Genomic DNA, 13,961 nt, shown 5'->3' with positions numbered 1-13,961 from the left:
TGAGAGCAGATATAATTGATCTGGAGTCCTGGCTCTTACAAGCCAAAGATCTCTCACAAAGATCTCTCACACTGGCAGTGCAGGGAATCTCTTAGACCCCCCCCCCCCACACACACACACACACACACTCTCTATCTGTCCGTCTCTCTCTCTTTCTACCTCTTTCCCTCTGTCTCTATCTTTCTACCTGTCTTTCTCTCTCTCTCTCTCTCTCTTTCTCTCTCTTTGTGTCTCTCTTTCTACCTCTTCCTGTCGCTGTCTTTGTCTCTCTCTCTCTCTCTTACTGATTCTCTCGCTCTCTTTCTTTCTACTTCTGTTTTCTCTCTGTCTGTGTCAGAATCCACATGCCTAGTTGCATATGCACAAACACACACTCCCTCTGAACTACTTTCACACGCACATATACACAGATTAACAAATACACAGAAATACATACGAACACACACACAGATTCAAGTGTTTAATTACATGCATTCCTAAATTGGCATTTTTTTTCTTTTTTTCTTTGATTGGCTTAAGGAACTGGCACCACTGAGTAATGTTTCACACCAGGTCAGGTGCTGCTCCATGTTTTAAAGCTTAATGTTTTAAAGCTTTAAGAGCTAAATGTTATTTATTATGGCCCTTGCTGCAGGTTGTAGCTAGCTCTCGCGCTATGCGCTAATAGTGCAGTCATTATGCATTGCTATACAGTGTCCTTCTCAGTGCTTTGCATTATAAAGTGCTTTGTGACATTGTGGATCAAGCAAACAGAACCTTGAACAAAAGCGATGCGGATAATAACCAGGAACTCTGTCTCCTCATTCATATTTGACCTCCTACACCTCGTAACATGCAAGCCAAGACACTTTTTTTTCTACCTTGGCCTTCTATTTCACACAGGCAAACAGATGGTCTCCTTGCTGCTCGTTTACTGCGCCAAGCTTACAGCACCTCTGCGCTTCAAAGTCCTCTTCCTCCCCGCGCCTTTTCAAACGCCATCTGTACTGCCACAAACTAACTCGCTTGAAACAAGGACGTTTTTCCCCCCGTCGTTCCGTTACGCTGAAGAGCAGCAGAAGAGGAGGCAGGAGATGGGTGTTGTGTGAGCGTGTGTGTGTGTGTGAGTGTGTGTGTGTTTTTTTTTCTAATGTATTTAGTGCACAAAGTTTGATAAACGTTCCACACAGTTGGCACTGCCACTTAAAAGAGGGAAAATGAGAAACGGCAGCAAAGTGCTGAAGTTTGGAGAGAGGGAAGAGGGGGAAGAGAGTGGAGGCTTTCATTAACAGACCGGCTTCTCAGATCTTTTCAGATTTCCCAGAGGAACACTCTCTCTCTCTCTCTCTTTTTCTCTGTTTCTCTCTCTCTCTCTCTCTTCTTCCTGCTCTTTCTCTTTCTTCCTCTCTCTCCCCCTCACTGTCTCTCTTCCTCTCTCTCTCTCTATTTCTCTCTCACTGTGTCTCTGTCTATTTCAATCTCTCTCCCGCTTCTTCCCCCCATTTCCCTCTCTTTTTCTCTCTCCCTCTTCTTCCCCCCATCTCTCTCTCTCCATCATCTTCCCCCCATTTCCCTTTCTCTTTCTCTCTCTCTCTCTCTCTGACTGGGAAAGTGGGAGTGAGCGTGCAGGAGGAGCAGCTTTGTCAGACGTGGCCGCGACTCGACTCCGTGTGCGCCGTCTTTAGCTGTCTTCTCCTGCTCCGCCGCGGAGCTGCCACACGGGCTTTATTATTAAACCAGCCCCTCTCCGCCGCAGACGCGTGTGCCTGGACGCGATAAGTACAGGTAGAGGGTTACATAAGCCCCCGATGATTACTGCCACGAGAAAGAGCCGGCAGCCCATACGCTGTGGACCTAATGCTGCGCTGGCCGAGATAACTGCTGGAACCAGAGTCTCTTCTCCTCTCCTCTCCTCTCCTCTCCTCTCCTCTCCTCTCCTCTCCTCTCTCAGTCTTGTCTGCCTGGGTCTCTGCTTTGTTTTGTTCTGCAGTTAAAAAACAGCTGGAAGCTCATTATGGTAATGCAGGGAAAGCATGCGGAGAGAAGGGTACGGGGGTGGGGGATTGGGGGGTGGGGGGGTGGATGAGAGTACAGTCAACACATGAAGTTGTTAATTTACATTTTTTAACCATTTGCGAAGGAGGTGGGGGGCTTTTTATAGCCCAAACTAACTACGGTGCCTTTCCTTGCTTTCTCCTTGTCTGCCTGACAAACTGCTGTTAGATATGGGGGCAGGTGGAGAGTCATTAAACAACACTGAGGTCTTTGTGCACATAGGTGCTCTGGTGCAGATCTGAGGTGCGTTCAAAAAAAGCCACCAAAGGCAAAGCGTTCACGAACATTTTCAAACTGTTTTTGTTTGCTTTGAGTTCACTGCAAGCGCTTTGGAAAACACGGCCCGAGGAGGTAGTTCTCTGCAAACAAACATGGACGCCGGACTAGGGTGACAGTTTCAATCGAACGATTTGGAATGTTTACACTAAAACATTTGAATTTTTAATGAGGTCAGAACCGTCCTCATATCCAACTGACAGGTTCATTGGGAGGAGCCAATATGAGTAGAGCGTGGTGTTGAGTCAGGTCAAACATGTTCACGCGTCTCAAACACCCCCAGCCCCCAGCCCCCAGCCCCCACCCCACCCCGACCTTTATGACCCAGGGCCTCACATTAATTGACCTGCTCATTTCACTCAGCACTGAGTTAAGCATAGGGAGGGCAGGTTTTAGCCTGTAGTGCAACCCTCCGACCGCAGCCCCACCCCCCCTCCCCCACAGGGCAGAAGCCACTGCTTCTATCTCATAAGCATCTCAAGCTGTATCAACATGCAGTTAGCATCCTAGTCATTATGCATTCCAATATGAGCTCCGATCTGTGTAGCATGTCAGAGTGATGCTCGTAAGCCACAGCTGAAGCAGTGGATGAAGTGTTCTGCTAAGGAGTGCCTATTAAATAATAATTCTGTTTCTAGTGTGTGTGGATCATTTGCTCAGACATCCACCTTAACTACAGTGCGTAACGGTGATCTGAGGCCATTGCGTGTAAAACACACCACTGTTCTGACAACGTGCGCAGCTTTCCTGGGTGACCCCAGATGCACACCCAGGCACCGCGCTAACTACTCGTTCGCGCCAACGCCACGGAATAATGCATGCGCGCGTTGCCTGGTTTCGCTTTCACTTTTGTCAGCCTAATTAAAAAGTACAGGTTCCAGGCGGGCTGGGGAGGGAATGTGAAAGGCTGTCACGAGCAGCAAGACGCCCCCTGAGTGAAAACAACGCCGTGTTCCGCTGAATGAAAGCGCTCTGTGCTGAAAAAAGAAAAGCTGTGTTTTTTAAAAAAAAAAAATTTTTATGTTTGAGCGGAGCACGGCGCATATCAGAAGTGTCTGATTTGAACAGACAATAAGACGGCACAATAGAAAACATCAATAAAGTGTGTGGCGCATTGTGCAAGGACAAGCCAGTGAGGGACACAAGCTAAGAGAGACTGTGGTGGTGAGATGAGATGCCAGTCTGTGCACACAGTATTATGCAAATTGTCGTGCCGTTGTGTTGTCAATGCGCAGGCATCCCCTGTGCAACCCGAGGATCCTCATTAAGAAATAAATAAATAAATGGCCCCCACACACACACACACACACACACACACACACACCACACACACACACATATATACACACACACACACACACACACACACACACACACACACACACACACACGAGACATGCAGCCACCACACAAAAGACCTCCCGGGTAGAGCTTCTCTTTAAATGTTACTTTCAGGTGGCGGTCAAAAGACATCGCCTTGGAAACCACTCAAAATGTCGCTGAGGCAAGAGCGAGCAGTGGTGGGATGTATCAGCGCTTAGGCACTGGTGTGTGTGTGTGTGTGTGTGTGTGTGTGTGTGTGTCCTTCAGCTAGCACACAAGGATCACAGCATGTGTTTGCGGTGCGACTCAGCACAGCACGGCTGGTGAGAGAAAACCAACACCAAACGCCGAGAGGCAAGAAAGAGACAGAGAGAGAGAGAGAGAGCGAGAGAGAAAGAGAAAGAGAGAGAGACAGAGAGAGAGAGAGCGAGAGAGGGACAGCTGAAGCAGAAGTCTTCCTCCATTCCTGCATCAGTAATCAGACACTGGCTTCCATAGCCACGGCCTCTGTCTCAGTTATCTCCAGCCCTGGCCACAGACAGAGGAGAAGCAAAACAAATCACTCGTCTCTCCCTGACAGGCTTTGGGAGGGTTAGCTGAGATCTAGCTGCCAGGGTCCAGCAATGATTCCAAACCAGCCTCTCCAATATGCCACTGACAAAAGCTGTACCTACGTCAGCAGTCGATGTGAATTTAGTTTGTTTTTTGCATGTATTCACTGATTGCTTTGTGGGTGTTTATATAAATCCAGGTAAATTGGAAGTTTGTGAGATGTTTATCGTGCCTTCATTATGCAGACTCGTGCACATGCCCTGGGTAACACTTTGGGCTTTATTGCATTCTAACTATGGTGTGTGACATTTACTAATTGTCACTAATTATCATTGTGTAACAGTACCTGGACATTCTTTATTTAAGAAACCCCAACCCTGATCCTAATGAAGTAAGGATAATACAAAGTATTAATATACTCAATTTATTTATAAGTGTGGGTCGCACATGTGTGTAAGATCTGTGTGTAAGATCTGTCACATAGAGCCAGTCAAATATTGTGTGTGTAGGTGTGTGTGTGTGGGGGGGGGGGGATTGTGTGTATGTATGTGTGTGTGTGTGTGTGTGTGTGTGTGTGTGTATGGAAGCCCTGACCCGCACAGTGTCAGTAAAAGTTCAGCCCTGCTGTTTCTGATGTGCTGTGTGTGTGTGTGTGTGTATGTGTGTGTGTGTGTGTGTGTGTGTGTGTGTGTGTGTGTGTGTGTGTGTGTGTGTGTGTGTGTGTGTGTGTGTGTGTGTGTGTGTGTATGGAAGCCCTGACCCACACAGTGTCAGTATATGTGTGTAGGTGTATGTGTGTGTGTGTGTGTGAGAGAGAGACCTGACCCTTACAGTGCCAGTAAATGTACGGCCCTGCTGTTTTTGATGTGCTGGCCCCACAGGAGGCTCGCGAGGCGTGGGCTTCATTCGCTTTGATAAGAGGATAGAGGCGGAGGAGGCCATCAAGGGCCTGAACGGGCAGAAGCCGTCCGGCGCCGCCGAGCCCATCACCGTCAAGTTCGCCAACAACCCCAGCCAGAAGACCAGCCAGGCGCTGCTCTCCCAGCTCTACCAGTCCCCCAACCGCCGATACCCCGGACCCCTGCACCACCAGGCCCAGAGGTTCAGGTAAATACCCCACCGGTGCTTGTGAGCCTCCTCAGAGTTGTACCGGTCTGCAGTGGTGTGTTTAGTACTGTGGAAAGACTAATGACTAATGCAATGCAGGAAGTGAGGAGGAGTTGCAGGGAATTGGATGTTATTGGATGTTTCTAGTTCTGCTCAACCAGTTTGTGAGTTCTTGTAATGTGAGCCATAAGGGAATGGATATTTGAGAATGGAAATTTTAATCTGTACACCCCCTCCCCTTCCCTTCCCTTCCCCTCCAGTCAATTTGAAAAGGCCTCAAGAGAAAAAAAAACACAAGAGACAGTGGGGTTCTGTCGTTTTCAATGTCTCCATTAGCTAGCCTTCACTCCCGATTGGTTTATTCTAACCATCATCATCATCACATCATCATCATGTCCTTCATCAGTGTCCATCCACCCTTTAATCAGAGAAGTAGTTATTTTATCTCAGGTCTGTCCTGGGCCCTGTCCTCACTAACCAGGGGAAATGTGAAGACGCATAATTATTTCTGCGTTTGGCCCTTCCGTCCATTTCCACACTAACAAAGCGGCCCTTCCGTCCACACTAACACAGAAAACCACACTTTTCAAAAACGCCCTCTCGGAGTTGCATACATTCTAAAACTCTGGGTCAGCGTTGCAGTGTGGACAGGGAAAACAGACAGTTTCAGAAATGATGCCATATGGCTGCCATAACACACGCACAAGTTTGTGCTCAAGACACCAATACAGACAACAACAATAGACACCACTGAGGCGTTTCAGCGTTTTTTGGTTTGGACTTAGAACGAAAATGATAATGTGGATGGAAAACATGTTTTTGACATAAAATCAGTGTTTTCAGATTTACCCGTCTTAGTGTGGACGTGGCCCTAGATAGCAGCTGATAGCGGGGTGGGTCTGGCCCAGTTCTGGCCCAGTTCTGGCAGATCAGAGCCTAAACCTTGCCACAGTCTCCTGATCCCCTGCCTCCTATAGTTCTCGTCCATGAGATCAGTGTCGAAGGCTCCCCTGGTGTGAGTGTTGTACTGTTCCTCAGGCGAGTCGGCTGAGTGAGTCACACGGCAGGTGGGTGGGCTTTGCCTTTTAGAGACATCAGGTAGCTGAAATATGAGAAATCCTCTCCATCCGCAGAAAAAAACAAAAGAGAAAAAAAGAGCCATCAGCAGCTCACCTACCCGATGTTTACTCCAAGACCTGGCCCTTTGAAAAGCAGGGGAGATATCCGTTATAAGAAAACAGGGGAAATCTCCTTTTATCAAGCTTGTCACTATATCCCCCCATCAAGTCCGTAATTAGGAAATTATCCCCATTATACCCAAATTATGAGCACTTTACGATCAGGCAGATGAAAAGGCAGACCGCCATTTACATGTGTTAGTGGGCACCACAAAGGTGCTATTGTGTGCTGAGGGCCTGGAAAGGTGGTGTGAAAAGCTGGCAGGAGAGGCAGGGTGTGCGCGGGCAAACCAGCAGATGTCCCCAGCAGGGCAGGCTAGGCTAGGCTGGTCTGGTCTGGGCAGGGCTGGGCTGCTCGGATTCCTCTGGGTCCTCGTGCCCTTTCGCTCACTCACCCACAGAGCACCCGGCTCAGGCCCAGCTTGCCTAATCGGGTAATTGGCGCTTTAATGATCTGAGAGAGAGAGAGCGAGAAAAAAAAATTGCTTTCGTTTTGTTTCAGGGATTTTTTTTTTTCATTTGCACACAGATGGGAGCAGTTCACCAACTGTTGACCTGAAGCATAATGATACGTTTAGTGTGTGCCTGTCTGTGTAGGTGTGTATGTGTGTGTGTGTGTGTGTACCAGTGTGAGTGTTTGTGTGGATGAGTATGAATGAGTGTGAATTGGACTTCTTCTAAAAAATAAATTCTCATGTCTCGGCAAGACCAAATAGGCTATGCGACAGCCCGAAGCCCTATGAAAAATGATAGCCATTTTGTCACCACGCAGGCTGAACGACCTAAACTGACTCCCTCTGCATGACTTGCCTTTTTAGATCATTGGGCTGGTGCTGTTACCAGGGCGACAGCAGGAGGATCGGGCCACAAAAAAGTCCATTACCTCATTAATTACATCATAATCTGGAGTCAACGTGCCAAATATGCACGGCAATAAATGTTATGGTGAAACACTTGTACAACATTAGCCTGATTTACTAAAGGTTTGCCAGTGCCGACTTCATATCATCTGCATGGGCTGTCATTTTTCTAATATGACAGATTCCTACGACACCCTATGAGAGGATAGCCTCACCCCTTCCCTGCAGCTGATATCAAGTGTCCACCTGTCATTCTATACATCAGTTTTTTTTAGTAGCCCAGGTCCTGTAGATTTTGTGATTTTGTTTATGTTAAACCACCATTTCCACACTACATCTCCCTGAAATGCAATTACAATAACATAACATGAGACGGTCATATAGCAGCCTATTCATTATTGGGTTTGTCACACCTTATTTTGGAAAAGGGTGTATAATTTCTCCCCTGAACTCATTAACAATGGACAAATCATGCGCAGTTTACAGCAAACCTCATGATAATTGTCCATAATTTAAATAAAACATCATTATTTCATACTGTTGATTTCCAAACCACCCTTGTTTTTTTCCGAAGAAAAAAATGTAGTATATGATCAATTTGCTGTGAATGTTCAAAAGAGTAAGTGTAAGAGCCTAAAGTGAGTGTTCAGTGACAGTAGGATTAGTGAGACACAGAGAGGCCAGCAGTAAGCCCACCCCCACGGTACCCCTCACGCTGTGTCGAAGGGTGCCCTGTGTGTGTGTAGTTGGGGCCCGCCCCCGAGGGCCTGGGTGGGCGTCCATGTGCCAGCCGGCCAGCCAGCACAACTGCTTACCCTGCTGTGTCCCATTGCTGTGTGTGAATGAATGCCTGGTCGCCCAGCCAGCCGGTCTGGTCTTTCAGGGGCCCCTCAGCCTAGCGGCCCTAGTGGTGGACGCGGCCGTCACCTCTTCCAGGGGCCCCTCAGCCTAGCGACCCGAGTGGTGGATGGGGCCGTCTCCTCTTCCAGTGTGGCAGGGTTTTAGTGTAGCATTAGTTCCATTGAGTGAGTCGACCATCTGCCTGGCATTAACCCCAGAACCCTCCTTCTCTTTGCAGGCTGGACAATTTGCTTAATATGGCCTATGGCGTAAAGAGGTAATTAAAACTTCACCGAATGCCAGATGTCCATGTTGACAAAATGATTTTTCTATCCTGTTTTTTTTCTTTTCTTTTTCTCTTCTTTTGAGAGTCTCTTGAGTTTTTTTCCTACTTGTTCTGTTTTTTGAGTTACTATCACCAACAACCAGCCAACCAAAAGAAACATTTAATTTCCAAAGGCTGGATATGCATATGTTTGATTACAAAGGACTGCAGATCTTTTTTTTGTTCCTATTCCGTTGGTATTTCTCTGTGTGACTTTATTTTGTTGTGTGTAAAGTTCTTGTTCTTGGGCGTAGTTTTCCACCGGATTCAGGTGCTCAAGCTCCAATTCTAACAACAATATCAATTCAAATATCAAATAATGAAAGTATTTATACATTTTTACGTTCAACTAAAGATAATGCATCCAAATACATACAATGTACAGACTAGTAATGTGTAGACTGTGTAATATGATATGCCTACTGATACCATAACAGAAGCGAGGGATGTAAGCTTCGTGGAGGGGGCTTGAGAGACCTGGATCCCTGCAGGAAATCCTGTTTCACTGCAGGTGGCCTAGCCTTCAGATCGCCTCCTTTTCTGCTCATATTGTTTTCTCCTTATTTTGGCTTCCACTGCTGTTGGATGTTATGTCTAGTCAATAGGCTTTTGAACAGTGGCGGACCATGGGTTTTATGGTTAGGCCTTCACTGACGATTTATGTTTTGTGTGAGTGAAGAACAATTAGTCATAGCATTTAATTGCCACTTTTCAAGCATTTTGAGACGAAAAAGACAGAGGAAACAGGTGGTATAAGCAGGTTACCGTTAACCTGTTTAATTGAAGTAACAGCCTACAACCCATTAACATTATGGTCAAAGCAACTATACGAGACAAGATCGTTTTTTGCAGCAAAACAGCTAATTGTGAATTAGTCGAGCAGAACTGTCTCAGCGAAGTGAAATACTTACACTGTACTCAAGTTGCTAGCATTACCATCCCTTTACACCAAACAAACTCACAGTGTGATACCGTACATAGGCCTTCAGTTCGAGCTAAGATGGACTTGGTCAATGACGTTTCCGATAGATCACGCAAGCCTCGTAGAACAAGAACAGTTTAATCACACTGATCGCACCCATGTGTCTGTCATTCAAGATTAGATTTTCCCATTCACTGACACTACTGTGGACCTGCTGAAGACACAGTGAAGGCTTTGGAGGGCGAAGTTCAGAATCAAGCTTCACAGAAACAATATGTGATTGGATACAATCTGTTCTTTCCCCTTTACTGTATTTTCCCACACTCTTGAATCACGTACTTGAATGTAAAGAGAGAAGGAAGCGATCAGGAAAATGGGCAGGTGCAGTTAGGCCTTCAGAAAAGGCTTAGCAGGCCCTGACGGTCCGCCACTGCTTTTGAGAACATTTTGAAACAGCTTAATGGCATTTTTTTGTTGCATTTTTTCCTTTCCAACTGTTCAGTGAAATCACTTTGATGTCCTCACACCAAAGTGGAGAAGGGCTGTGACTGACGATTGGGCATGCGAAAGAGAGACCTGCTGCATTTTCTTTTCCTCCCCTGATTTGAATTATTTACTAGCTTGCTGTGTAAACATGTTGCGATATCTATTGGTTTTCATATCAGCGACCGGCAGCTGTGTCTGTGTGTATGCGTGTGTGTATGTGTGTGTGTGTGTGTGTGTGTGAAGGTTCCTCCATTGCTTTCGTGGCGGAGGGAAGTGAAGCTCGGAATAATCTCCTGAGCAGCTCACTCGACCTCGGTGTGTCAGTGGCTAATTTGTTTTACTGCAGCCTGACAAAGGCAGCGCAAACGACACAAATCACAGCAGTCAGGAGGTGATTCAAATAGATCTCAGTGTAGCCGAAACATTTTAGACTTACGTAGAGCACTGATCAACATTCCTGGGAAACATTGCTGTCAAAGGCTAACAAAGTGAAACTAAGGGTACGACGACGTGCTCAGTTTCACTATAATGTGTATAATAACTATTCACCATCACTGTTTATGTAAAAACCTTAAGAGGACTATGACCTGAGAACACAAATCAATAACAGAGGAACTCCGCTGATTTGTTCCCTTCCTCCCTGTTTGTTTGTCACTGAGAGGCTAGACACATATAGTCAACAGCTCTAGAAATCCAAGGCTTTAGCTAGTGTGTCTCTTTACTTGCAAAGCACGTTGCTGTAGGTAATTAATGAACAAAGGCGAAGCCTGAAGTGAGGCTGCTGGAGAAGAGAGCATCGCTAGGTAGAGCCGGCCACTCAGGGAGGAGGGATCGGCCACAGGTCAGCCTGCTTGTTGCTATGCAACCCCTGGCCCCGGCCATTGGCCGCGGAGAGGGAGGGAGAGAGAGGAAGCGCCTGACGGGCAGAGTCTATGGCCTCGCCCTGCCGGCCATGGCCGATCTCGAAGCCTCTGCGTCAGACAGGCCGACAGACAGACAGGCAGAAACTCAAACTCACGTCCCATTACTTCAGCAGCGGGTTTCCTGCTATGTCTGCAATTCAGAACAACAAAGGAAAAAAAGATATCAGCATGAATAGATCCACTGGTACTCTCTGCAGTTCACATTAATGTATAAATGCACAGGGAATTAATAAAATATAAAGGACAAATATACAAGGCTTGAACATGAAGCAGCGGCACAGGAGAAAGTACTGTTGAGGAGACAGAATAACTCCTGGCAGAAGGAGAGGCAGGGAGCGTGCCTGGCCTCTGGTCCATGTGGAGCTATCGATCAGCGTCACACACACACACACACACACACACACACACACACACACACACACACACACACGCACACACTGCAGAGAGTATGGCTGTGGCAGCCAGGCGCAATGCACTTAGCTGCTCATGCTACAAAAATTGGAGAGAGTGCATCCATTTTCCGTTTGGCTTGTTCCCCCTTCAGCCCTCTTTACACCTCTGCAGCCCGCTGGGCCGGCGCGTTGTCTCGCAAACATCTGCAGCAAAGCAGAAATCTCAATTAAAGCAGGCCCAGTAATGCTCGTAGTGCTTCCTTGAGAGGTGGCATCAGAAATGACGCTTTTATCCAATTTACCTTTTATTTAAAGTGGAAATTTCCTTTAAGCGGAAAGGCAATTAAGTGAAGTCAACTGAGCATTCAAATATTTCCATCATAGACAAAGAGAAGGGCTGTGAAGAGAGAAAAGATTAGGCAGGGAATGTGAACAGATTTACTTGGTCGCGTGCTAAATCTCTCATAAATTCCAATGTATTAATTCTACAAGTTCCTGCAATTTAGCTTCCAATTGATCCACTCAGGAAGACGGGGAGAGAAAGGAATTGCTTCAGTGCTTGTGTGCATCTTGTGTTTGAGCATCTTGCATTGAGCAGGCCCCCTGCCTTCTCGGCCAAGCACAACTCTGCTCAGCCTTCAGAGGAAACGCTTGAGTTTGCTGTACTTTAGTGTGGTGTGGATATCCATGAACCCTGTAATCGAAAGCAACTAAATGTAAATGACAAATGCAGCTAAATACTCTGAGACCAGTTCTTTGTGTAGGCCTAGGTGTTTTTTAACATGAAGTGTAGTTCAAACACTATTTGAACATTTGTACATTGGCTAAACTAGTACCATCTAATCAGATGAAGGTTATACTTAAATACCTGGGTTTTTCTCTCTCTCTCTCTCTCTCTCTCTCTCTCTCTCTCCTTCTGTCATTCCTCTCTCTCTGTCTTCTCATCTCTCTTTCTCTCTTTCTTTATCTCCCCCCCCTCTTTCGCTCTCAGGTTCTCCCCCATCACCATTGATAGCATGACTAGCCTGGTGGGGATGAACATCCCGGGCCACACCGGCACAGGCTGGTGCATCTTTGTCTACAACCTGTCCCCCGACTCAGACGAGAGCGTCCTGTGGCAACTGTTCGGGCCCTTCGGCGCTGTCAACAATGTCAAGGTGATCCGCGACTTCAACACCAACAAGTGCAAGGGCTTCGGCTTCGTCACCATGACGAACTACGACGAGGCGGCCATGGCCATCGCCAGCCTGAACGGCTATCGGTTGGGCGACCGCGTCTTGCAAGTCTCCTTCAAGACCAACAAGACCCATAAGTCTTGAATGCTCCCAGTACCTCTCGAAAAACCCCTGCCCACCACAACAACCCAACCTTACAGCCGCCCAACACAACAACACCAGACAGGAACACAACATACCCACCAACGACGTCAAAATAAACTGGAAATGGCTTATAACATTACTGGACCTATAAGCCAATGTTGCCTAAGTATAACATACACGAAAAAAAAGAGAAATGTCCAATGATTTGAAATCAGCCTGTGCTGATGCAGGAATCCTGTTGTATATCCTTTGAGTTTATGTGGTTGTATTCTCTCTTGTTTCCTCTCTTCTCTGTAAAACAGTAGCAAATACCAGTCCCCCTGGCCCCTTCTTATTTGAAAGAAGAGAATGTCCTTTATTGATTCAGGATTTTCTTTCTTTTTTTAATCCGGATTCCACTGTCGTTAGAATTATTCCTCCCGCCAAAAAACAGGGAGGGGGCTCTCTTTGAAAATAGGTGATCATTCATTCATTCTCTTTGGTGTGTATTAAAATAGAAAACCCCTGATTGAATTAGAAGGGATGATACCATCCTTTTCTTTTTTTCTTTAATGCACACGAAAAGAAATTTCTAACATTTTTTTGTTTTGTATTGCAAGCAAAACACATGTCTTTCCTCACTGGGGTTTGGGATAAGGGAAGAGGGAAGGGACGGGGGTAGCTTTCCTGAAGACACGTTGAGTGATTTAAAAAAAAAAAAAACACTGTTGCCAAAGAGAAGATCTCTTTGCTTGAAAATGCGTTTAGAAAAAAATAAGAATAAAGAGAAGAAAATCTATTTTTATAAATAATGATTAAAAATAATAATTATTGAAGAATTTTTACAAGAATCTGGATTTGAAAAAAGAGAAAAATATTTTGACTGGCTAATTAGGGGGCGGGGGGAGGGGAGGGGTGCCACCTGGTCTTGTTCGGTCTGCCGTGGGACTTTTTAGGATCAGACGTTGTTTTCTGGGAGGGGCCGGATCGGCGACGGTTTTGTAGATGGAAGGTTTTAACCAAGAGATACCAATTCTGGCAGGTGATCTTCGTAATTTTTCATAGCAAGTAATTCCTCGACAGCGATACCCAATAGGAAGGGGAGAGGGTCTTTTACGGACCTGATCATTCTTACAGTCCAGAGCCCAAAGCATGGAGAAGCATTTTCCACTTTTCGTTTCCGCCATCAGTCTATGGGATACCCGTAAGAGATATATAGACATATGTCCATTTAGAGGCGCATCGTTCTCATTTGGTTCGCTCTTATTTGTGGTATTGCATTTGAAATGTACTTCCTTTTAGCGATCAACCGTAGGTGCTATATTTCATTATTCACATATCTTAAATATCCAAGTTTGTTGTTCTATGTGTTGTTTAGAGGAAAAAAAACTTTGGTGTTGGCATTCAATTGAGCTGCTGTTTTCTGTTGTTTTTGATTGTTGGCC

General features: G+C 46.1%; 1 protein-coding gene across 10 annotated transcripts in view; it reads left to right on the top strand.

The window, feature by feature from the left end:
* Positions 1 to 13,294, top strand: part of elavl4 (ELAV like neuron-specific RNA binding protein 4) — a 78,966-nt gene extending 65,672 nt beyond the window's left edge. For 5 of the 10 annotated variants that reach the window (XM_031574627.2, XM_031574634.2, XM_031574630.2 and 2 more), the window contains 3 exons: positions 5,058 to 5,292; positions 8,409 to 8,447; positions 12,210 to 13,294. In XM_031574627.2, coding sequence (XP_031430487.1) covers positions 5,058 to 5,292; positions 8,409 to 8,447; positions 12,210 to 12,537 — 602 coding nt within the window. In that variant the 3' untranslated portion in view covers positions 12,538 to 13,294. The remainder of the gene's footprint in view (positions 1 to 5,057; positions 5,293 to 8,408; positions 8,448 to 12,209) is intronic. The other 5 variants (XM_031574628.2, XM_031574632.2, XM_031574631.2 and 2 more) reach the window with 3 other exon arrangements.
* Positions 13,295 to 13,961: the final 667 nt, after the last annotated feature.

Source organism: Clupea harengus, chromosome 10 (genome assembly GCF_900700415.2).
Source record: "Clupea harengus chromosome 10, Ch_v2.0.2, whole genome shotgun sequence".
NCBI lineage: Eukaryota > Metazoa > Chordata > Actinopteri > Clupeiformes > Clupeidae > Clupea > Clupea harengus.
This window is presented reverse-complemented; position numbering and strand designations above follow the sequence as displayed.